The sequence below is a fragment of the Lacerta agilis genome, chromosome 1, assembly GCF_009819535.1.
Source record: "Lacerta agilis isolate rLacAgi1 chromosome 1, rLacAgi1.pri, whole genome shotgun sequence".
NCBI classification, from domain to species: domain Eukaryota; kingdom Metazoa; phylum Chordata; class Lepidosauria; order Squamata; family Lacertidae; genus Lacerta; species Lacerta agilis.
The window spans coordinates 117,706,654-117,732,718 of record NC_046312.1 but is presented as its reverse complement, the minus strand read 5'-3'; the positions used below and the strand labels follow the sequence as shown (position 1 = coordinate 117,732,718).

Below are 26,065 nucleotides of genomic sequence, written 5' to 3'. Positions count from 1 at the left end.
TAAGGTAACACAGGGATTGCTAAACATCCTAGCAGTAGTGGAACTGTTTAACTACTGGTAGATAGCATCCTTTGGTCATATCTGCACCATATTTTTGAAGCTCGTTACTTCCCCCAGAGAATTCTGGGAAATTAAGGGTGCTGGGAAGTCTAGCCCTGTAAGGCGCAAACTACAGTTCCCAGGATTCTTGGGGTTTTTTTTTGGGGGGGGAGGAGGTCACATGCTTTAAATGCATGATATGAATGTGACCATAGACCCAAAATGCCCTTCTCCTGTAGGGCCTCATTACTTCCAGCATGTGAATGTCTCTGTTTTTCCTGGCTCCACAAAAATAGCAGCCTCAACTTCTGAATTAAAATTGGAGCGTTTCTGGGAGGGATCCACGTAATGAATCCCAAGCTGTGCACAAAGGCTCCTAGTCGTACAGCAGGGCTTTCTCCTTGCACCCCCAAAATGGGTTTGGTTGGGGGGTCAGGAGAGCAGCATGTGGGGACATGAGGTTGGATCATCCCATCTGGCATTTGGGATGCTTGTGCTCACCAGATAGTGCAACCCTCTATCCTTAAAGAATTGCAGAGTTGGAAGGGATCATGAGGGTCATCTAGTCCAACCCCCTCGGAATCTTTTGCCCAACACAGGGCTCAGAACTTGCGACCCTGACATTGAGTCTCATGCTCTATTGACTTAGCTATACCTTCGCCTGTGCACTGGTCTGCCTCCAGAGTCTTTACTCTAGCATGTGAGTCAGCATCACCCACTTTTGTGTGTTTCTCTGCATGCCTCTGGCTGCAAAGAGGCCAATATCAGAACAAACTCATTGGGAGATGTACCAGTAATGTGATTCTTCTGTCTGTTTCTGTTGGATTTGAATACTCCAGTTTATCCCAGTGCGGAGACTCAACTAAACTACCTGTGTCTGAAGGTCAAAGAACCATGTGAAGATGCAGCAGAGAGCTGCCTCCATGGGTAGGTTCTTTGAGTTCATGGGAGCCTTTAATTATTGACATGTGAACAGTTCTCCCTTACTGCAGTTCACATACCCTGGTTCGCAGTTTGGGGGAGACAGCTTTACAGGTTATGCATCGGGTGGGAAACCTTTTGGGCTTTCACGTGTTCTTAGACTCCAACTCCCATCAACCCTAGTCAACATGACTAGTGTTCTGGGATGATGGTGGTTGTAATCAGACAACATCTGCAGGGCAACAGTTTTCCCACCCCTGACCTATGTAGGGGGGAGTGAGAGCAGCTGTGTACCATTGAATCATAGGCAAAGTGAACCAAAAAGCTAGATTTTGTAGGTTTATTTTTGCAGCTTTGAAGGTCGTTTGACAGCCATTATGATTGAACTTGGGTTGGGTATTGACGTCCTGGCTTTAGCCATGTATCCCTTTTTTCTGTCTCTGTCCAGCAGTTCCCTCAGTCCTGTTTCCCCCACCTTCAAATTGTGGTGGGGAAAGAAGGATGTTGAAAGTAGGAATGAAAGGATGTTTGTGGTTGTTCTGCAGAGAGGATTTTGCACGCTTACGGTAAACGTTACAGTGAATATAGGTATTAATGCATTCAGAGCTGAGTAATGTACAATTAGCAAAGTTCTCCTTTGTTGTGCTAAGTGAATTCCTTTCACACTTTTCTAGATCTATGAATGTAACTGTGCAGTTGTTGTGATCATGACATACAGGTAAATGCAGTTTAGCATCTTTTGACGAGCACTTAGCTGAATGTTCCGGCTGGTATTATCTGTCAGCAGGTAGGAGCTGCAATGCTAATGATTCAGTTGTTGCCTGCACATTTCAGTAAACAGCCACTGACACAAATTATACCATTTCAACTGGGTCTTTCTAGACTTGGTAAAACACTCAGCCTGTGTGCAGTTGATCTTTTACTGATGCACTTGGCAATGGTAAGAAATTAGGGTCAATATGGAGCAGACATTTTAGCCTGTTGGCATTTTCTGCAGATCCTCAATTATATGCACGTTGTGGAACTCTGGATGTCCTTAGCAGCATTTGACACTCTGGTTCCACAGCATGAGCCAGAACCCAGTATGCTACTAGGAAGATGTGCATAGGAGGAAGCTGAGGAGGACCTTGCTCGGCCTGCTTTTTACAGGGAGCTGACTTGATCTGATGCTCCCAAGAATTTGTGCAGATCAGAACGCAACACCATGATGGATCACACATTTCTCAGGATTCTGCGACGTTGTTTTGATGAGCAAAAAGCATTGCATTGAAAAGCATTGAGAAGTGCATATTTGATGTAAAAAGTGCAAATAAAATATGTACAGTTTAAAGGGGGACTTTATTATGCTTAAAAAGAAAAAGCACCAAACTGGCTGGAGTAGACATACAGCTGAGCGCGAATGAAGCCAAAACTGAATTAGGCAGCTGTTTCAGCCCTACTCCAAAGTAAGATCATAAGATCATAGAATGCTTCCTATGCCAAGTCCAGTCATGGGTCAGTATTGTCTGTTCAGCCTTCTCAACCTGATGTCCTTCAGACAGTTATGGGAGGATAGCTCAGTTGGTTAGAGTGTGGTGCAGATGACGCCAAGGTTGCAGGTGCAATTCCTGTATGGGACAGCTGCATATTCCTGCATAGCAAGGGGGCAGACTAGATGACCCTCAGAGTTGCTTCCAACTCTATAATTCTATGATTTTGTACTATAGGTGCCATCATTCCATGCTGGCTAGGGATGACACGACTAGTAGTTCAAAACAGTTGGAGGGAGCCAGGTTGAAGAAGGCTTCCATTGAATGGCCGTGGGAACTGCAGTTCACTTTTGCACATAAAGCTTGAATATTGTAGAGAGATCATACCATCATTGGTGGAACAGTGGACGCTCGGGTTGTGAATGTGATCCGCGCGGGAGGCACGTTTGCAACCTGCAGCGTGCATTGCAATTTGGTGTTTCTGCGCATGTGCAAAGCACCGAAACCCAGAAGTAACCTGTTCTGGTACTTCTGGGTTCGGCGAAGTGCACAACCCGAAAATGCACAACCTGAAGCGTCTGTAACCCGAGGTAGGACTTTACTTATAATGCATAGAAAATGGTGAATGGATAATTCATTGGTTTATCAGCCCTCCAGCAAGTAGTATGTATGGTGCTAGTTTGCTCCTCTTCTTCTTTTTAAATATATAAAAGCTTTATTTTATTATTCATCAATACAGCTAATAGTACATTCACATGTTACAAACAAAATAGACAAACATTCATTCTACACATCTTAAAGGAAACAACAACAACAACAACAAGACTCAACCATTCTCTTCCTTGCATCCTTACATCTGCTTTCCCCACCACCTTTCAACACCCCACCCCCCACCCTGTGCTTGACTAGTTTGCTCTTCAATGAAGTTCTAAACTAAGCATCCAATAGATGGGGATGTAGAGCTTCTCTTTTGCGTCCTTAGAAAGCACAGTTCTTTCAGTGGCATGCAGTTTCTCATTTGAATACCATTTTGTTTGTGTAATGGCTTCAGAACAAGTTGTTCAGTTCATAAGGAGAAGGGGGGAAATGAGTTCACACAATACACTTGAACTTTAAAAGGTCTGGCACAGATTATGGTGACCTGTCCCAGTACCACTAGGCGTAATGGTGTTTTGGCACTGCTCGCAAGGCAATTTGAGGGTTGAAAGTCCCTAATGCAGACATATCTGGAGCACAAGTTCATTTTCTACATGCTGAACTGATTTGTTTAAGCTTTTCTCTTTAGAAAACCATTCTGTCTCTAATCCAGTCCTGCAGTGGCTTGTTTAATAGAAAATGGGGGGGGGCATTAGCAGCCTGGGTTTCCCCCAGTGCTCCCTTTAGCCATGAGAAAACTGTCTAGAACTCGGTACTGAAAAAAAGTGTCACATAATTCTAGAGCTGCAGAATTCGTTCTTGATTTTGATGGCTTGAAAGACAGACTCCAAATTAAAGCTGTATTTTAAAGCATGTTTGGAGAATGCTTCCTTTGGCAGGCTGTAGGGCAGCCTGCTGCGGCTTAAGTAACAAATATTAGTTTATAAGAATATTTGCATTTGCATTTCAAAGACCCTTTGAAAATGCTGAACATTTGCTGATTGCAGAGGTCCAGTTTTTATGCTGCTTTGAAGTCCTACATTAAGTTCACACAAGTTGCAATTGCCCCAGTCGCTCAGAGGTTGGCAAGAAAGCAAATTTGAAGCCGAGGTTGTCTACGCCCCTTTTGGAAGGGGAAAGCCTTTCACTGTGTTTAACAGGTCAAAGTTCTGTTTGTCATCCCAGCTAGGTGTGATGTAAAGTGGAAAAGTTCTTATGCTGAACTGAAGGGATCAGGAACTTCTCTATCTGTGGAACAATGTGAGTTATCACCACAGGTTTATGGCTTAGTATAATACTATAAAACATAGCATACATTCTATTGTCGGGCCAACAGCGAGTGAGTCAAAAGCAGAAAGACCTTTCCACATGACTGTGCAAAGGCACTCTAATGTGGGAGTCAATAGTTTTGCTAGGGAACATGGAGGCAGTTCTTTGAAATTAAAAATAAGAAATGAAACCATCAAAGAATGATGGGCAAAAATGTAGCCTTTCTAGTGTGCCATTTATTTTGCTTAATTGGAGGTGTGTTCCAGTGCTGGAGACACACAATTTTCATGAAACAGTTAAAAAATTGTGTGTGTGTGTGTGTGTGTGTGTGTTTTCTGCTACTTCTAATTTTTCTTGCCATGTGTCAAATCCATTCCGTGCCTGTAATACTTACTGCAGCTACAATCTGCACGGCAGCTGTAGTAGAAACAAGTTTCATTGCCTGCAGGGGAAATGGAAATTTCCCCTGTATAGAACGTTCTTGGGAAAATGTGACATCCCTCACTCGGAAGGGAAGATGTCTGCATTTTGTCCAACAGATGAGTAGCATCTTGTGTGCTTAGGAGGAGCCGGAGCCAGAGGGCTTTGCAGATATTGGAGGTGGGTTGCTCCTCTGGAGTTGGAGATATGAAGCCTGGGTGTCTCTGCCCAACCCAGGAAGAGTTGAAAACTGAGGCTCTAAAGCCTGGGAGCTTTATGATAGCACGTTACTGTTTGCTGTGAGGAGGTAGTTTCTCTGCTAGTCTCTGTCCCATTGATAATGTCATAGTTAATGCTGTAGCAAAATCTAAGTTACGCCTACTTTTGCTTCGAATGTGTAATGTTGCCCCAAAATGAATAGATTAGAGCCAGTGTTGGATGTTTCCTTGGAAACTCAAAGTAATTTTTGCATCTAAACCATCTAAGGTAAGACAAAAATGCATTTTTGTCTTACAGGAAGCACCTTACTGTTCTCTGACTGCAGAAGGCAAATCTGTTGGCCTACAAACCTTGGTGTAACACCTGCTGCGTATTATTAGTTGTAGATAATAGAACACAGGAAGATTTCAGAAAAGCAAACAACAGAACCAAACCCCGACTGTGGTTTTTTGACTTCTGGCAAATGTACTGCTGGGAGACCTTGGATGTTGCAAAATCTTTTTAAAAAATATTTCACCGTCTTTGTCAAGTATGTAATGAAACGTCACTCCTGAAAGGTTTATTACTGGAAAGCGTTTAGTAACCAAATGGTGGAGTTGTTTTTTTTAAAGGGAAACTCGAACAAACATTCTTAACATGGGAGGCTGTTTGCAAAACAAGGAGCTACCGGTAGTTCCAAAAAGGTAGAATCTCCAAACTGTCATAAATTGGTTCTTGGGAAAATGCAGCTGTAGGGACTGTCTGAACGTGTTGTACGTGTAAGAAGCACTAGTTTGATCATCAGCATCATCTGCCAGTAAGGGAACATGGATGACTTACAATGAGATAGGATGGTTGCCATTTTCTCCCCATTAAGAAAGGCACAATTACAAAAACGGCCAGTGTATCTAATTGGCCCTTAATTTTCTGCATTAAAAAACATGCTGCCTCAGACGGTTGGTGTGTCTTGGAGGATTTTACTATCTTCTTCAAGACTCCAGTACTGATGTTTAGGATTTATTTGATAAACTGTCCCTTTCTGGTATACCCTTGCATATTGCTCTATAGATGACTTCTTACTTGGAAAAATGCTACTGAGCTGCTGCAGGGTTTCTACAATCTCTGTTCTTGAGTTTCTGGTATTGATTGTGGTTTCCTACTTCACAGAGGCAATGAGCAGAATTTTAATCACCTGCAGTTTTGTTTTGTTTTTTGGCAGGAGTATTTTCATTCACTTACTAGAACGTCTGTAGTTTGTTTAGGATCAGTTTTCGGTGAGACTTCCTCAGCAAATCTGAAGGTACGAATGAGGAAGCCCATGTAGGAGTACTTTAAGGGTGTGGGTTATAGGTATAAAAAGTAATCTTCCATCACCCCCATCGTCTAGATCCTTCCCGTGGCTATCTTCCAATATTGAGCTTTGCCATGCATTTCAGAACAAATTCTCTGCATCTGATTTAGGGCAGTGGCAAATGATTTTGTTCCACCTTCTGTTCCAAATAAAATGATGTATGATTGCCCAGTTTATCAAGACAGCTACTAGCCAGGATGCAAGTTCTCAAGTCTTGTTTTGCATAGGAATGACCTCATTCTGGGATCATATTAAGTCCATAAAGGACTTATGATAAAATATTTAGAATGTTTGCAAAGTAATAACCTGTCATGCTGCTGATTTCTGCTCCTGTAAACAATAAATGTTTCACAAGTTATTGATAATATATTCCTAGGAAAACACATTCCTGGACACTGAGGTCTCATCTGCTCCCATTCTATCATTTCTAAGGGCTTATAATGTGATTTTGAAACAATTCTAAATAAAAAAGTGTTCAGAGGTATGGTCCATAAATTTCTGTTTCTGAGAAATGGTTGGCAGACAGGTTATCAAAATGTGAAACTTACTGAACCTTTGTTTACCAGTAATTCCTAAGCTTTTAGGAGGCTTCAGAAAAATGTCAGAATTTCTTGGTAAGTCTAGTCATGTACCTTGAATAAAGAAGCAAATTCCTCCATAATTCCCCTCATTTACTGGTCATCAGCGCTCAGTCCATAGCTGTCAACTTTTCCTTTTTTTGCGGGAAATTCCCTTATTCCAGCGCCATTCCCATTGCAAAAAAAGGGAAAGTTGACAGCTATGGCCATTTCCCAATGCAAAAAAAGAAAGGTTGACAACTCTGGCTCAGTCTCTTGCTCGTTCAGTTTTTTCTTTGCTTGATGTTTTTTAAATTGGTGAATGTCAAAAATGAAGCTTGTTTTTGACATTTACCCACCAAGTCATTATAAGTGACGGAATTAAGGGTAAGCTTTGAGGTTTTACAAAAAAGTGTCAGGATTTCCTGCTGGTCTCAAAATCTTAATTATATGTCAACATTTATTATTCATTGACATTGACATGATACACACATACTAAAAATCAATAATTGCATGGCTTTAGGGGTAGGTAATGGTTGGAAATGTAAATATTATGGATTTGAGCTGGAGTTGTTCATGCTGAAAGTGGACTCACTAAAATCAGCGGGACTTGTTCCATTGATTTCAGTGGATCTACTCTCAGCATGATTCAGTCTGGATCTAACTGTATGTAAACAGCTTTTAAGATGCTTCCCCTGAGCTACTGCTGTTTACTTTGTCATGTTTAAAGATGGAGAAGATCCACGATGCAGTAGGTAGCTTTCTGTTCATGCACAGGGACTTTACATTGCCTTGCTACCAGTGGCAGCTGCTCCCTTTCAAGGTTGGATAAGTAGCGCCCTGTAAGACACATGGGGCAGTTTCTGGAAGAAATATTGGTCCTCTACCCATGTATTCTTGTATGCAGAGAAGCACTTCCTTAATGATCATACCAACCAGAGAGGTGTGGGGGTATGATTCATTGATGTAATGAGAGACTTTTAAGACTTCGACAGTTTTGCCAGGCTTTTGTCTTTTCCAGTACAAAAGAGGAACAAAAGATTGCCATCATGAGATTTTACATAACACTTTAAATGGAGGGATAATTTAACAATTTGTATGCATAATCCCAAATAATTTTGCTTACAGAATAGAGGTGAGAGAGCGTTGACTTATCTAATTAGTTCAGAAACAAAGTGCTAATCTTGACAGTCTTATTAACTTGCTATTTTTTTTTAATGTGCTTGCCCAAATTTCCAAATAAATCACTGGAATGATTTCCTCCATATCCATTAAAAATATTGCGCTGCTGAGTGATGTCTGAGATCTAAAGTGTTGTATGCCCAAGGGGGAGGTACTATGTACCTTTGGTACTTGAGCAGTATTCCCTCTGAATGCCAGAAGGCAAGTCGCTTCTGAAATTGAGCAGATGCTTGCAAACAGTTTATGATCCAGTGTGTGTCTCAAATAGTACTGAGAAATTATCGAATAGAGCTAGGGTGTGTGTTTGTCCTGTTCAAAGAACAAAAAAGTTTTAAGGAACCACTGATCTTATCCAAACTTTTAGGTGCTCCTAAAGTAGCTCTGTGCATCCCAGCTAGTGTTGCTTCTTATGAAATTTTTAAATACTGTATACAAGTGCCCCAGATTTAGCTGATCAGAAGTTGGATCCCAACAACCGTGTTTACCAAAATACATGTTTGTAAATCCCATGCCTGTGAGAATTGCATATTCTTATGGAGCTTTCACTAATTACTTTACTGGTGCATCATTTTGAACACCTAGTTCCATGCTAAATATAACCTTTAACTGCATCAGACTCTATAGTGCCAGAGTAATGGAATGTGACTGTGTAAATTTAGAAACACGTAGTGTGTGGGAGCTATCATCAGTTAATGGAATAAGAATGCAGGTTTAAAAGATAAGTAAGTGACATGTAGGTACTTGAATATACTGAGTTGCTTTGGACAAATGGATGTTGACACAGGCTAACAAGAGGGGCAAGTTTTATCTAATGGAAACAACAAATTTAATTATTAGCAGACTTTCATCCTGCATTTCGTAAAATCCTTGTGGGCTAATGTCACACTGTGTTGATTTAAGCCCTTTTCCATTTATCACATGGGCCGCTATAGCAGACTTTATCAAAAAGGAGGTGAATGACTTGTCACGAGGGCAATATTTAGAGCAGCTCAAACTCACAGATGCTACAAACGCTCAGTTCTTCCTACACCTGCCTAGAAGTTGCTGCCATCCAAAAACTAGATTACAGTAGCTGCTTGTTGATCTCTCTTCTGCCTTCCTGGTTCTGACAGATGTTCTGTGCATACAGATATATAAACTTCCAGCTCTGTGTTCCTGAGTCTTTGTTTAGAGAACCCTAAAATACCCCGGATGTGCTGGAGATACTAATCTCCATGATAGAATTTGTATAAGATTGACCTGCATACGATTATGCGCTCACGACTGAAAATGTTGAAAGCAGCATTGAATCAAGACTGAAAAGGATTGTATCTTTGCTGATGCTGCAGTATATTCCCCATCTGGCATATTGGCTCGTCCGTTAAGTCCCTGAATATTATCCTGCAGACAAATGGTGCAGTTAGTTTCCTAGCTAATCTCTGGCTATGTGTAGTAATTCCTGGTGGTGGATAAAAATGGTGTTAGCCCGTTGATTCACGGATCAAACGTAGGCCTACATTATTCCTCAAGTGAATAATTCTGTAGATGTGGAAGTAGACTTCTATGGAAGGTTTAAGGCACCGGGCAAAAATTGGAATCGCTTGAACAGGGTTTTATGTTACTGTAATGTGTCGAATACTTTAATTCTTATTTGGAGTTGGAATAGTTTTTTTTTAAAAAAAAACGGAATGAAACAAAATACGTATTGAAAATAAAGTTTTATAAGCTAAATTGCCACTCATAATTTGATAGAACCCACTCTTAATTCAACAGAAGATGCCTACTTTAATACTTTATGTAGGTAAGGTGTAGTATGTCAGATCAGAGTAAGAACTTTAAAGCATAACGGCACAGTTGAAGTAGGCCTGGTATTCTTTGAGATCTTAAGCATTCAAAATTTAATACACTTGTGTTTCGGCAAGGTGCTGTGGAGAAGTGTGTGCATCTCTTGTTCTTGAAGAATTTTGAGAGCTCACCTGCTGCAGCACTTAGACCATGGGTAGGCAAACTAAGACCTGGGGGGCCGGATCAGGCCGAATCTCCTTCTCAATCTGGCCTGCAGACGGTCCGGGAATCAGCGTGTTTTTACATGAGTAGAATGTGTCCTTTTATTTAAAATGCATCTCTGGGTTATTTGTGGGGCATAGGAATTTGTTCATTTTTATTTTTATTTTCAAAATATAGTCCAGTCCCCCCCCCCCAAGGTCTGAGGGACAGTGGACCGGCCGCCTGCTGAAAAAGTTTGCTGACCCCTGGCTTAGACTGACTAGGCAGGACAGGGGAGATCAGGGTTCACATTCCCCACCCAAGCCATGAAGCTGGGCAAGAATTACTTTGGGCTACTCACTCCAGCCCAACCTACCTCACAGGGTTGTTGTTCTGGCTGCCCGAGCACTTAGGACAGCCAGGCTAAAAATAAATCATGTTCTCCATCCCACGTAGATCCGTTTGCCAATCCTTGAAGTCTGGGCAGCTCAGCTGCTTAGAGCGTGGTGCTGACAACGCCAAAGTCGCCGGTTTGATCCCCGTTTGGGACAACTGCATAATCCTTCATTGCAGGGGGTTGAACTAGATGATCCTCAGGGTCCCTTCCAACTCTACAATTCTATGAATCTATGTAATTGCAGTTTCTGCCACTCGCTGTAACCGCTCCTCCCCTTTTGAACCTATGAAACTGCATTATGCCGTGTTAGATAATCTAGCCCAATACAGTCTACGGGTACCCGAGATAATTTTTCAACCATTACTTAATCACAACTATTTCTGATAAGAGGCTCCCTCGCATCCAAGGGGCTAATGAGAAGTCCTCACATATTTAGTTTCATCAATACTGTGCAGCGTCAGGTGATCCCAGGTCATTCACTAGGGGAATTGAACTTTTGACAATCAGCTTATAAGGCATGTGTTGCTCCCTGTTATGTGTCAGATCGGAAAAGCAGTTGTGTAGCAAGTCATTGACTTTTGGGGGGGATTAGAGCATGGAGCAATACCCACAGCTCCTTCCCTGTTCCGTTACACTGCATTAGTCTAAACCCATAAACCCGTCGCTTCTTGGCACCTTCCCATTTTTGCCTGATTCATTGTGTCCTGCATGTTACCCCTGACATTTACAAAAGTCCTAGCAAATGACAGTTCCCAGCGCAGCCTGAATGGAACGATTTGAGATTTTTCTCAGTTTGCGTTGCAGTCTGCTTCCCACCAGATGTCAATAAGGGACATATTTGTTGGCTTCTTTCCCAAGTAGGAATCCAGCACAAAGTACAAACGTCTTTTCCCCACGAATACTGAGTCTGGCAGGTGCTTGAACTGACTTGCAGACAAAACAATACACCAGTCATTGAACCTATAGTTGAGAACTCATCAGATGCACTTTTATTGTATTTCTAGGGGGTGTGCCCCTGCTCTCATTGCTCCACCACCCCTAACCCAGGAGTGGGGAACTGTTAGCTCCTATCCTACAGGCCGCCACAGATTGGTGGGCAAGGCAAGTCACTTATCAATCACATGTAATCTTTATGATATCACATAATTGATAGGTGTGTTTTTCCACCTGTCAAAATCCCTTGTGGAGTTCCGAAGCTTCTGCTGAGGGATGCCAGTAGGACGGCTGCATTTTGAAATGTGGGCTTCTTTCTTGCTTTTTCTGATGGCAGTGGCAGCAGCAGCCTTGTTCCCTGTGCAACATTGGAGGTTGAAATGGGGTGTTCAGCCCTTCTGCTGCTGCATATAAAGGGCTTTTGCAGTCCTCCCTGCTTTTCAGATGCAAGGAGAAGCGGGGGGGGGGGGATTGCAGTGAGTTTTCGGAGCATCTTCAAAGAGCATTAAATGGAAATCTCCCTCCTTGAGTAGGCGTCTTCCTAAGACCTGCCCCTTTCCACCTCATGCTGCTGCTACATACAGCCAAATGGGATAAAGAACTGGTCCAGTGGGAGGAAGAGAGGAACATGGGGAGGAGGCCAGAAGCAGTAGCCAGGTGGCCTCAGAAGGCTGCCTCTTCATTGTGTTCTGTGACTTCAATTGCCGATTACCAGGCAGCCCGGCCACTGATTCCAGTCCCCTTCCTGCACTCCTAATATGCAGCAGTAGCAGAAGCAGCAGATCCCAAGCTCATTGGAGAGGAGGAAGGTGGCCGGTAGTGATGCTGGCCAGCCTTGGGCTCTGGATCCTGGAGGCAGGGACCCTATTTTTGGCAGATGTCAGCATATGTCATATTGAAACTCTTGATTCTGTGGATAACATTATCAGGTCCTCCTGAAATACTATGGTGACAGAGTTTGCATCTGGGTCTGCTGCAGGAGCTGGTCCCTGTGTCGATATTATGTGATACGGTGATGCTGGCAAGTAAAAAAATCACAATCGAACCTTGTTCAGACCTTTGTTGTCAAGACAGAGGTACTTCTTCATGTGTCTTTACATTAAGTCAGACTCCATTTATGAATGCTTAATTGCTCTTAATCTCACAGCAGAGCACACTCTTTTTTCTTTAAATTAGCCATATATTTAGCTTTCATCAAATAGTTGGGTTGAGCATGCATTTGTGGTTTATTTAGCCACAGTAAACCTCACCATCCTTCCGTTGTTCACATGATGTGCATCTGGAGACTTGATTGCCTGCTAAAGGGGTTCATTAATGTATCAGCCTTGAAGTAAGGGAACCCATATCTTCAAATAATCTGGTTTCCCCACAGAGATGCACTGCAAGGGAACAGCGTAAGTGAATTAATTAGCCTTTTATTGTATTCTGAAGGTCATAATCACCATGGGCTCTGGCAGCCCAGTGGAGGTGGTGTGTGCTGGTGCGAGGGGAAGCGAAGGTCTCTGCAGATGCTTCACTCTTGAGGCTGTTCCTCAAGAGCCCCTTTAACTTGCTGACAGATGTCAGGAAATAGATAGAGAAGGCCACCGCAGCCTATGTGTTGGCTTCTCTAGATCAAAACATCAAGCAGTGTTGATTGGTTTAATTATTACTGTTTTATGTAGATTGATTTGAAACCCAGTATTTCCGAAGCACAACTCTCCTTTTTAAATGATGCTCTCGTGGGCAGTAGTAACAGGCTCTGTCCCAGCTCCTGCCAACCTAGCAGTTCAAAAGCATAGCAGTGCAAGTAGATAAATAAGTACTGCTGCGACGGGAAGGTAAACGGCGTTTCTGTGCACTCTGGCACTCGTCATGGTGTCCCGTTGCACCAGAAACGGTTTAGTCATGCTCGCCTCATGACCTGGAAAGCTGTCTGTGGACAAACACCGGCTCCCTTGGCCTGAAAAGCGAGATGAGCGCTGCACCCCAGCCTTTGACTGGACTTAACCATCCAGGGGTCCTTTACCTTTACCTTACCTATTAGTAACAGGCACCATGTTAGCAGAAGCATTTCTCCTGCATGTGTGAAAGAAGTGAGATCTTAAGATGTTGCATACCATTGGCTGTTCTTTTATAAGCACTTGTAGTTAAAAAGCATATATTTGTTATCTGCTACCTGATGAAGATGCGGATGCTGATTATATTTTATTATTTGTACCCCTCCCATCTGACTGGGTTGCCCCAGCCACACTGGGTGGCTTCCAGCACATACAGAAACATAATAAAATATCAAACATTAAAAACTTCCCTTGAGATGGCTTCCAAAGACTGTATAGTTACTTATCTCCTTGATATATGATTCTAATGAGGGGCACCTTCTTAGTTGATTTTTAAAAGCACACAATGAAACAATTTAAAGCGTGCAACCCTCATAAAACGGAGCTAACATGCACTCTCTCAGAGGTGAAGAAAGAGAGTTGATGTTGACTCAGCTGCTGGCAGCCATATTTGTTTTGGGCGGGGGCAGGCATTTGGCTCAAGTGCAAAGGGGAGGACATAGGGTTAGGCGGGCCTGTGCGTCGTTCAGAAGGCTCACCGAGGAGAGGGAATAGCGCATGTTGGCTCCCATCACTGCCAGTTAACAGTCTCATAGCTCGCTGTGTTGCTCTGTTGAGTGCGTGGGGGTGAGGTCAGTGTTTTGCTGTAGAGTCCTGGCTCAGCCAGGAGTTACATAGGAACTGAGGGGTGGCGGAGTTGAGGCCGCTGCTGGGAACATCTCACAGCTTCTTAGGAAGCCCAGCCTGTTCTTGGAGAAGAATAGCTTTTAAATGTGTATTTGAAGGAAGCTCCATATTAGAGATAGCCTCTTCCTACGCCAGGAATACAAATGGTTTGAATTTCCACTAGCAGAGAGAGAGGCATATTAAGTGGACAAGCTTATAATATGGTCCCAGGTTGCTTGACAGGAGAGTGGTACCATCAAGTGAAGTTATGTTACCAAGGAAAAGGAGAAGAGCAAACATAAAAATGTAAAATGCTTGGAATCGTTCAGTTGGCGGTAGTTCTTGTAATTTGAAAAAAGAATTATTTTGGAGGGGACTATTCTTTGCATCACAACTTGGTTGTTGCATCTTAATTCCACATGGGTTCCGATCTCTCCACTTGGCGACATAGATAACTCTCAGCCTGGCCTAACCAGCTCGCAGGATTGCTGAAGATAACAGCTCAGTGAATGCTGTTGGCTGGAAGCAAAGGGGAATTGTTTCCATCATGCGCTGAGCCACGTTCTAGCCGCTCCTTTGCTTCAGGGGATTTTGGAGGAAGTTGTTAATAACTGGAAATAACAAGGATGGGGGCAGAAGATGCTACCTGGCTAATTCTGGTTGTGTATCAATACTGTGTGATTTTTGTCGTACTAGTTTGGGGTATAATGTTAAGTTTAGATTATTACTATTTTAAGCTTCAGTGAGCACCTCTTGGGGCTGTAAAATGGGGCATATAAGGATTTTAAACAACAGCTTAAAAATACAGGGGTTGGGGAGAGCCAAGTATGCCATTTTGAAGAAAAGGAGGGATATGAATAAATAGACTTTGATACAGGTAGGTAGCCGTGTTGGTCTGCCATAGTCAAAACAAAATTAAAAATTAAAAAATCCTTCCAGTAGCTCCTTAGAGACCAACAAAGCAAGAACAAACTTAGTTGGTCTCTAAGGTGCTACTGGAAGGATTTTTTTTTTAGACTTTGATAAGCAGTTGATTTGTGTTTGTAAATGCGTGTGCATATGTTGCAGATTTTTAGTATAACTTCTGCCTTTCCATTTTTTCTTTTTCTTTTCTTTTTGGTAGGGTGTCGGTGTGTCTGTTCATGGGCATTTCAGAGTCGCTACAGAGAAGACGGTTTTTGCAATGCCAGAGACAGCCATAGGTAAAGACTGCATGTTAACGTTTTCCGTTGTGCTACCTTAAGACTTTTGATAGAGAAGCAGTGGGCTGTAGCAGTTAACACTGTTGACTTTAGCGGGGAATGGATTCAAATCCCTGCCTTTGCGTGAAGTTTGCTGGAGACCTTGATTACACTCTTTCAGATTGACCTGCCTCCATGTATGCTATTCTAAGGTCAACAGAGGAAGAAGAGTGGAATAAAATGTGTTTATGGTTATAATATCACTCCCCCCGACTTTGCTGCAGGATTTCCAAAGACATTACATACAGGAAACAGAATATATATTGCAAGAGACACCAAATAAACAAATTATGTATAACACCTCATGCTTTCTGTATTTCTGAGGCAGCTGTCGATAGATGCCCTTGCATATTATTATTATTATTATTATTATTATTATTAATCATCATACATCATCATCATCTGAAATGAATAATAATAATAATAATGTTCTGGCCCCTATCTTTCCATGAAGGGAACTCTTTTTTTTTTAATGAGTGCAAAGGACTTTGATTCAGTGGAGGCTCCTGGTGGAAAGGAGAGGCAATTTTTGATCATTCATGGAGGGGTAATTCAGGGTCTGAACTGAGACATTTGCAAGAAGAAAGGGCAGTGTGAGGAATATATACAAGAAGAAAACATAAAGTCCAGGGTCAGCATCATTTGTAAAAAGGTGTAGTTTTGGCCTTTAAAACACGGGTCTATGAAGCATAGTGGACATGGAAATCAGGCAGTAGCAGAATGACTGAGCATTAATGTGTTTTTTGTTAGTGAGTGAAAAAAGGAGGCAGAGATCTTAATTTCAGATGAAAGGGACCAGCTACAAGGCCTGGAGAAGGTTTGGAAAAGACAAAAGAGCAGCAGTATGTTTTAATGAGAGGAATATTTTCCCACCTTCATAATTTTTATTTTTATTTTGCTTTCTTCAATTGCAGGTCTTTTTCCTGACGTAGGTGGAGGCTACTTCTTGCCAAGGCTTTCAGGGAAGCTGGGATATTTTCTTGCCATGACCGGATTCAGGTTGAAAGGAAAAGATGTTCACAGAGCGGGAATTGCTACTCACTTCATAGAAGCAGAGAAGGTAAATCTACCTAAGCAGGTACCTGGCCATGCTGTAATCCCAGGTGAACACTGGGGCCTAGTTTGGGGCTGCTGGATTTTTTTTTTTTGGGGGGGGGGTCTTCTCAGGCATCTTTTCACTTCCTGAGGAGAACAAGTCCTCTTTTCCCCTGCTAATGCTTCTAGAGCAGGCACCCCCAAACTCGGCCCTCCAGATGTTTTGGGACTACAATTCCCATCATCCCTGACCACTGGTCCTGTTAGCTAGGGATGATGGGAACTGTAGTCCCAAAACATCTGGAGGGCCGAGTTTGGGGGATGCCTGTTCTAGAGGTATCCTGGCTCTCAAAACAAATTTCCAGGACACATTGCAACACCAAATTAGGCACACTGAAGCCTATTTATTTCAGTGGACTTTAGCACAGCCTACTCTTATTCTGCGCTGAGACTTTGGAGTTATGTGGCCTTGTATAGAGTTCTTCCTTTTAAAAAAATATCTTGGCTCATTCTGAAGCTGTTAATTGTAGTTTCTTGGTTCAAACAGGAGATGATAGTTAATGGAAACTGAACTGCTGTTGTGCACTCACTCATGTTGGCCTGTTGATTAGAGATATAGTAATCTGAACATTGCTACTGTATTTAAGCCTTTTGATCTCCTTGTTGTATATTTGTGAAGAAGGCCACCTTCACTTTTGCTGAGAGAAGTGGGGAAAAGAATATGCTTGCTAAGAGGGGGTTGCCCTCCTCCATTTGATTGCCACGAGTTCTTTGCAAGGGAATATGTTGAAATTATATCAGCATCTCGTGAAATAATGCATCTGGCAATTGTATTTTCGTTTGCAGATGGCTGCCCTAGAAAAGGATTTGACGGAATTAAAGTCCCCGTCGAAGGAAAATGTTGCTGATATATTGGATTCGTATCACAAGAAGGTAAATGGATAGCTAACAATAATAGAAGACTGCGAAAAGGAGAACCTTCATACAGGACTCTGAGTCTCTGTAAGTGTTGCTAATTGATACCCCTCCCCAAAGCACCTCAGTGGCATGTTATAAAATCAAGTTTGACAGTTGATCATAAACTGCACCCACTTATTGCCTATTCTCTTTGCACTTCACCCCCTCCCTGATTGTTGCTGTTCACAAGGTCACTTTTTGTTTGAAATGTTGTCAGCTAAAGCAGCTGTTCGTGTCAGAGCTCTGAACATAATTTTTTTTGTTTTTGTTTTGATAGTGTTCCAAAAATACTAGTGCCAAAAATTACTTCCTGTAATTGCTGGAATAGCATCTCTGGTGTTATTCCTATATGGGACACTTTATAGATTTGCTTTAGTTTTTCTTGCTTTGCCTATTATCTTTTAAAAATGTTTGTGGGTGCAATACTATACACACTTACCTGGGAGAAAGTCCCAGTGAAGTAATAGATAGCTCAGTTGGTAGAGCATGAGACCCTTAATCTCAAGGTCGTGGGTTTGATTACCACATTGGGCAAAAGATTCCTGCGTTACAGGGAGTTGAACTAAAGGACCCTTGTGATCCCTTCCAATTTTATGATTCTATGATAATTGGGGCTTACTTCTGAGTAGACATGGCTAGGATTGTGTTGTAAGATGCGAATCTTCTGTTTAACCAGATGTAATGTATGCAACCTAATGAGTTTCACAGAATACTTCCTTAGATGGAAAGGAGTGAAGTCTAACTCTCACCTCTCTGTATGCTTGAAACTTTGCTGTCTTCGAAGAAGTCGGACACATGAAAGGTTGATTCTCTTTCTCCAGTATGGCTGCTTCTTTCTGTACCAAGCTTCTCTGATCAATAGACAATGGGAATATTAATGGAATGAGTTTATACAGTAAATTTTCAGCAAATCGGGAGAGAGAATAGTGATGTGCAAGCTGAGAGCTAATGGAGTGGAAGCTGTGCACAGGGAGCCACCAGAATACAAATGACAGGCATTAGTTTTTGATCCACAGCTGATGCTGTTGTAACTGAAACATATGTCTGTAGCTTAACCTTGGCCCCTGCAGCGCCAGCAGGTTCAAGGCATTTCTCACGAGCCACAATTTGAATGCTTCATGTCGTGCAGGGCCCCTCTGTTTGGCCATGAATAGTCAATACCAGTCACCTAATTGACGTTCCTTTCAATCGAAATGTGTATAAATATAGTTCTAGTAGCACTGTGTGTTGCTGTAGATAGAGAAGGGAAAGTTAATTTGCAGGGTGGCAAGGAGCGCCTTTCATACATAGAATTAATGTCACAAGGTGCAGCTTTTACCACAAACAGAGGGGAGCCCTTCTTTGGTTTGTGGGTTTGCTGACCCTGACGACGTGCCATGCTGCATTTGACAAAATTCCTCCTCCTACAGAACATAGAATCGTAAGGGTCCATAAGGATCATCTATTCTAGTCCAACCTCCTGCAATGCAGGAATCTTTCTGCCTTACGTGGAACTTGAACCCACAGCCCTGAGATGATGTCTCATGTTCTACCAACTGAGCTATCTGGGCATACAGTCGTACCTTGGAAGTCGAATGGAATCTGTTCTGGAAGTCCGTTCGACTTCCAAAAGGTTCGGAAAACAAAGGGCAGCTTCTGATTGGCTGCAGGAAGCTCCTGCAGGCAGTCGGAAGCCGCAGAAGCCCCGTTGGATGTTTGGCTTCCAAAAATAGTTCGCAAACCGGAACAGTCACTTTCGGGTTTGCAGCGTTTGGGAGCCAAAACGTTTGAGAACTAAGTTGTTCGAAAACCAAGGTACGACTGTATATTGTAATGACACGGGCTCCTAGCAGTCTCCCATCCAAAGGGTTGATCACGTCCATACCTGCTTGGTGTCAGTACCATTGCAGCATCAGAGTTTCTGAGGCCTGTTGTTCTTTATATCCAGCCACCCTGTTCTTTTGTGCACCGTTGTTATACTCCACATTGTGTAAAAGTAGATAAGCTTTTAAAACAGTAGATAAACTTTTATCTTCAAAGCGTAGCTAGAGCATGTGCAGCACTTTGTTTTCAGAAGCACAAAATAGACAGCTTTGTGTTCCACCAGCTATTTAAAAAGGATTCTGGAATCATGGACGTTGTTTCAGTTACTGTCTGAGCCCACCTGAGGATGCAGCACTGAATGATAAAGTAGTTCAGGGCTTGGTTGTAGATTTGAATGGGAGACCATTGCAAGCATCATGCAAAATCAAAATAGGTCTAATAAGCAAACCGAGAAACAAAAGCAGGTTAGCTATAATTTTAGAAAAGTCGCTTGAACTCAAAATGATATTTCATTTATTGCATTTCTTTTTTAAAAAGAGAATATAGCAAATAGCTGCTTTGTTGCATTTTAGAGTTTGGGATACGGATATGAAAGGTGTTGGTGTGTTCTGCTTTTTGTAACAGTGCAAAATTGATCAAGAAAAAGAATTTGTCCTTGGCGAGCACATGGACAAGATTAACAGGTACTTACCATTCATTCATGTTTAGCAGGAGCTATAGATTGGGTTCAGTAAACATTTCGGTTACTTTTTGTTGAGATTCTTGCAAAAATATTTATGTGATAGACCTCCTTTGATTAAGTAGCTCTTAAATAATTGTGGTTCCTCACTGGGGGCCAAACTGCACATAGCAAAAAGAAAGTAGATTTCTTTCTATACAGGCCTGTTGCCATCATGTGTAGAGCTGTCCCAAAAGCAGGAGGAGCACAGGGGTGGGATGTCTGTGCTGAGCTCTCCCTCTCCATCCTCCTCCTTTTCCTCTGCACTTTGTTGTTCTTCCTCCAATACTGGAAGTGAGCTTGGCTAGAGAGGAAGAGCCCTCCCTTGGGTGGGAAGCTCAGGGAAGGAGAGAGGATTCAGCAGCCCTGTGCAAACACCTGTTAAATTGTGTGACACCCCTTCCTGGGGAAGGGTGACACGAGTTTGTTAGGGCAGATTCAGTTATTTGAATTTCCAGAAAAAACACTGGAAGATGGCAGGTGCTACCAAAATCTTTTTAACCTATTAGTGGACAGAAAGGAATGATAACCATGGCTTGTATAAGTAATAATTGCCATGTATAAAACCAGAAATGCCTATGAGGATTTTTGTAAAAAAGAAAGTTATCTGAATACTACTTTGGCTATGTTAATCATTGATGCCCAGGTAGTTACTGCTAAAACATGGTGTGCCAACAATTCTTTAGGATTGAGGTGCATTGTTTTCTATGTTATTGCAGCCTCTTTGGCACAAACATTAAGGATTGTGATTTAATCTCTTTTAAAATCTCTTTTCAAATGGGAAAAATCTTGCCAAGGACATTTTCTTGAAAGGGTCAAAAGCTTCACATGCTGCCTGGTGTGGCTATTTTAGTATATCTCTAGCTGATGGTACATGTATTTTACAGCTTTCAGGTATACATTCACCAGTCATACCACCAAGTATTATAAATATCTAAATAAGGTATATAGCTTGGGAATATTATAATTGCTTCCAAAAAATCCCTGTAATTTTTCTGACTCTTGACAAAATATTTCTCCTCTTGACTGAAGTGTGATATATTTTCTGTTTCAGCTTATTTTCAGCAAACAGCATGGAAGAAATTGTTCAGAACCTGAAGAAGGATGGCTCCCCTTTTGCACTTAAGCAGCTAGAGGTGAGGTATTAGATTTTTATCTTATTTTAGGGTTTCATATGTAAGCTACCGTTTTTCAGCCTGCCATACTGCCGTGAGTGTAGCATAGGGCAAACCACAATGGGATGTATCTAGCTCTGGCAACAGACTTCCACTCCTGCAGCCAATCAGAAGCCATCAACGCCTCTGGGCGCTGCCTCTTCCTTCCTGCTGAAGCGGCCAAGCGGAAGGAAGCGGCAGCAGCGTGGAGGCTGTCTCTTCCGCACAGGCCAGTGGCATCTGGGTGCTGCCCCTTCCTGCTGAGGCGGCCTAGCAGGAGGAAGCAGCAGCGGCGCGGAGGCTGCCTCTACTGCCCAGGCCAGTGCCCTCTCACTTCCTTTTGCATGTTTGTTTACACATGAGGAGGTTGAGCACCCCAGCAAGGCTACTGCCTGAAGCAGGTAGCTAATGTTACTTAAGTTTAGCTATTCATGATGAGTTGTAGCCAGTGGACTTCCTTTCTATGAAAGCTCTGTGACACAGCAGAGGCTTCCGTGAATAGAAATGAGAGGGAAGTGATTTCCCATAAAGTCTCCTTTTCTCATCACAAAACTCTACTCTGAGGAAAGTTTACATTTGCTAACATTTTAATGTTTAGATTTTGTATTATATCAATCTTGACCCACGTAAACTATAAATATAACCAAATTGAAGCACGCATTTTAACTTAAAATAAGTGTTTTGAGTATTTATGTTTATTTAGTTGGGTGTATCCGCAGAGAGGAATCTTGTTTCAATCTGGATCAAGGACTTTTGAATGTAGTTGTTGAAAATGAGTATGGACAGGAGACCTGTTCAGAGGTATCAAGGGCGTTCTTAATTGAAAAGAGCAGCATGAAATTTTAAATCTCTTCCATAATCAAATAGCGTTTATTCAAACGATTGAGAAAATTTGGGCTGTTTTTAAAAGTAGCTGTAGCACCAGATTTTTGCTTGGCTTAGGTGGCAGAATCCGTTAACATGTGTAAACATCTGCTGATGGCACAGGTGTGAAATTGTTGTTTGTCTTGAATCACACAGCCGAAGGCAGCAGGTGCAAAAACACTGCTGGATATAGACTTGGTATGTTAGAGGGGAAAACATTCATTGCTGTGTTTTAAAACTATCAGCACAATTGATTTTGTTTTCAGCTTTTGCTCAGTGTTGCACTGCTGGATGGTGTTTCTGATGCTGAAATAATGGAGATCAAGCAGGTGAATACTTGTCCCCCAGCCTGCTCCAAGAATTCACATTCTGTGTGTCCAAAAGTTATATCACAGTATATAGATTAGGTAATGATTAACTTAGAGCTGCTACCTGTTTATTCTTGTTCTTCAGCCCTGCTGTGCTGCACTTGCAGATAAGAAAATTCCTTGACTTCACTAATGTTTCGATGGCCTTGATTTTCTGTTGACCTTTTTTGAAGATTTATACCTTGCCTTTTGATCCTCAGTGCAGCTCACAACATAACAAGGCAGTACACAGTGGAACAAACAAAGTGTGTATGCACACAACAGCCAGCAGCCATTATTCTGCTGGCTGTAGGAAGGGCCCTTTCCTGTACTTCCGCAGTCCCAGGGCAAGGGAGAAACAAACAAGCATCCTTCAACTGTTTGGATAGGTGCTGGATGGGACTAGGCTAGTCTCCTCCTTGCCACATTGCTCTTCTTGGAACTTCCCAGTGACCCTGTAGTCCCAAACTTCCCAGTGACCCTGTAGTCCTTTGGCTAACAAATGGGGCCCGTGTGCATTTCCTGGGATGTATGTGTGTGCCGTATTCAGCCGATATAGCTTACTTGAATTATAACTATTTATTTATTTATACCCCGCCCATCTGGCTGGGTCTCCCCAGACACTCTGGGCAGCTCCCAACAGAATATTAAAAACACAATAAAACATCAAACATTAAAAACTTCCCTAAACAGGGCTGCTTTCAGATGTCTTCTAAAAGTTAGATAGTTGTTTATTTCTTGACATCTGATGGGAGGGCGTTCCACTACTGAGAAGGCCCTCTGCCTGGTTCCCTGTAACTCGACTTCTTGCAGTGAGGGAACTGCCAGAAGGCCCTCCGTGCTGGACCTCAGTGTCTGGGCTGAACAATGGGGGTGGAGACGCTCCTCGAGGTATACGCTCCTTGAGGTATACTGGGCCGAGGCCGTTTAGGGCTTTAAAGGTCAGCACCTTTAAAGCACCTTTAAACTCTACAATTGGGAAAAAAATGAATGAATGAATGAATGTTAGCCTCCCTGTAGCTTATAGAGGTTCACTCCAACTTAGTTCTTAATTAATTTACACATGGAAATAATGAATTTATCTTTGGTTCTAAAATAACCCTTTATCGTAGAGAAGGTCTGAGATTGGCTCAGGTAGGTAGAGTCAGTTCAAGTTCAAAATAAAAGTTGGCTTTTAGCAGATGCTAATTAACTTAGATGATGATACCTTTAAATCCACGTCTAGACAAAGCCATGCAATTTGTAAGCCTAAGTCCTATTTACTGTCCATTTAATTGAACCAGTAACATCCTGGCTCTCATCCCCCGTTTTTAGGGAAATGAAGTGATGAATAGCTGAGTTAGTAGAGCATGAGACCCTTAATCTCAGGCTTGTGGGTTTGAGCCCCACATTGGGTGAAAGATTCCAGCATTGCAGGGGGTTGGACTAGATGACCCTTGTGGCCCCCTCCAACTCTACAATTCTCTGATTCAATGTAGCTTTGCTAAAACAAAGGTGCTGGAACTGGAGGTCCTTCCTGCTGCCCCCCAGTGAAAAGTCTAAAGGCCAGCAAAGTTTGTTCTCTTTCTCTCTGTGTATACACATCGAGTTGTTAATCAAAACAGCTGTAGTTTTATGCAAACAAAGCACAAGTTAATAATTGGAGCTTGATATAATAATGCTATTCCTCCCCAGTATAGTTGTCACTGATAACTATAACAGGTAATTGAATATATGCATTTCTTTCTGCCTTAGCAATAAAATCCAGTTAAAAACTGAAGTGTGGGCAAAAAGGTACATATTTTGTATGAATACACAGTATTGTTTCAGTTACAGGTGGGTAGCCGTGTTGGTCTGCCATAGTCAAAACAAAATCGAAAATTCTTTCTAGTAGCACCTTAGAGACCAACTGAGTTTGTTCCTGGTATGAGCTTTCGTGTGCATGCAACTCGGTATCTGAAGAAGTGTGCATGCACACGAAAGCTCATACCAGGAACAAACTCAGTTGGTCTCTAAGGTGCTACTAGAAAGAATTTTCGATTTTGTTTTGACAGTATTGTTTGTTAGAAGTAGCCACTGGCCTTGATTTATTTAAGGACATTCACACATGGATCAGTGGCTGGATCAGGAACCATGTGTGCAAATCTGATTTGTGTAGTTACAGGCCATCTGTGTGGCATCCCCATTTCAGAACTTGTCACATCTAAATACCTTCAAAAATGGTGACTAGATTTACTTGGGTTGGAGTGGCTAGTTTAAAAGCAGGGTTGAACTTCCTTGGAATTATTATAAAATAAGATTGTTTAGTGTATATATGGTTTATTCTGGTGACACATATGAAGAAGTGTTGACAGCCATCACATGAATTTTTGACATCTGAGCTAATTTTAAAAATGCACCTTAGTAGAGAAACAGCGGCTGTGATGTTTTCTGTCACTGGCTGTCCAGAACATAACAAAATCATCTATCAGAGTCTATACTTCACTTGAATCAAATTTTGTTTTCAATCAGTATAAAGAAAATTAATTTGTGTCTTTGAAAATATGTGCTGCTAGTATTGAAAGCTCATACAACACTGCTGATGCAATTAGCAGTAGGTTAAAACAAACCAATCCAAATAAAAGTAATTAAAAGTAAAATAAGCAGACCAACAAACTAGGGGGTAACAAGTAGCAGTAGCTGTCAAGAGGTCTCTCTCAGAATTTCCAAAATTCCCTCTAGATATAAAAATGGTTGTAGAAAGCAGGGAGGAGGCTGTCAGGATCCTCATAAGAAGAGAACTGTAGAAAATCCAGTCTGTTAAAGAGAAGGCCGCGATTCTGTTAGTGGAGACTTGTCTAGCCTCAACATAGGATGGAATTTGGAGCAGTTACTAAAAATCCACGGTGCCTTTATAGACTCATAGAAATCATTACAATGATTTTATAGATATGTAAAACACAGCGGGTAGGATTGAACTAATGAATTCCATCAGTGGAAGCCCCAGGCAAGGACTTTTACATGCTGAAGGGGGCTACCCCACTCTGTATTATTTGGGGCTTTTATTTCAGTAGGTCAAGTGGTATAATTCTTTATCTTGTGTACAGCTGAAATATAAATGAAGGCACTGGTTGTAGACAGGCTCATGCAAAGGTTAATGCCATTAGTGGAGTAGCAATATTGGGATTTGTTTTGTATGTATGGTGTTTTTGAGAAGTTACAACCACTGTGAAAGATATTAGTTTGTACAATGCTTGGTTATGTGTTCGCTCACTACAGGAGCTAGCAGCTCTGGCATCGATATTAAAAAATGATTTTATATACGTGAGCTAAGCAGAGTTGCGATCATTCTCTTGTTCCCATTATACTGACTTAGAGACTTAGTTTTGAGTAGACATGTTGTGGTTTCTGTATAATGTCACCTTAAAGTTGGATGCTGCTGCTTATTCCATTATTTAAACTCGCTGTGGTGCAGAGCCAGCATCCGTTTATTCCCAACATCAGGCCACATAAGGATTTTACTATATACCCCACAAGAGATCTGGTAAAATTCGTCCCGCTGCTTAATGTAGACGAAGTTGTTGTTCGGTGAGTTTATAAGTGGCCACCATGAGACAAGTGAATAACATTCATATTATCATATGCCCAGGCTTTTCTAAATTTAAGGTTCCTTGGTAGCCCACAACACATTATGTATTATCACTCCAAAAAGTTCAGTTGCCTGCTAAAAAGAAATGAATGTCACTGTAAATATTTTGAGCTGGAAAATGTAAAGCTGAGTTTTTTACTTGACAAAAGTTGGCGGGTGGCAGCCAGCATGATGTCATTACTGAGTGAGCTTGCAAGAATTTGCCAGTTTAGAGGCTTTCCATAGTCATTCCCCCTCGGAGGCATTTTTCTGAACCATGGGTATGTGATAGTATAGTTTGCTTCCAGCTAGTAGCTT

At 42.0% G+C, this 26,065-nt stretch overlaps 1 protein-coding gene across 4 annotated transcripts in view; it reads left to right on the top strand.

Moving 5' to 3' along the window:
• Positions 1-26,065, top strand: part of HIBCH (3-hydroxyisobutyryl-CoA hydrolase) — a 51,299-nt gene that overhangs the window by 14,012 nt on the left and 11,222 nt on the right. For all 4 annotated transcript variants that reach the window (XM_033168709.1, XM_033168722.1, XM_033168715.1 and 1 more), the window contains 5 exons: positions 15,166-15,244; positions 16,198-16,343; positions 17,165-17,251; positions 19,703-19,761; positions 20,851-20,932. In XM_033168709.1, the coding sequence (XP_033024600.1) occupies positions 15,166-15,244; positions 16,198-16,343; positions 17,165-17,251; positions 19,703-19,761; positions 20,851-20,932 (453 nt within the window). The remainder of the gene's footprint in view (positions 1-15,165; positions 15,245-16,197; positions 16,344-17,164; positions 17,252-19,702; positions 19,762-20,850; positions 20,933-26,065) is intronic.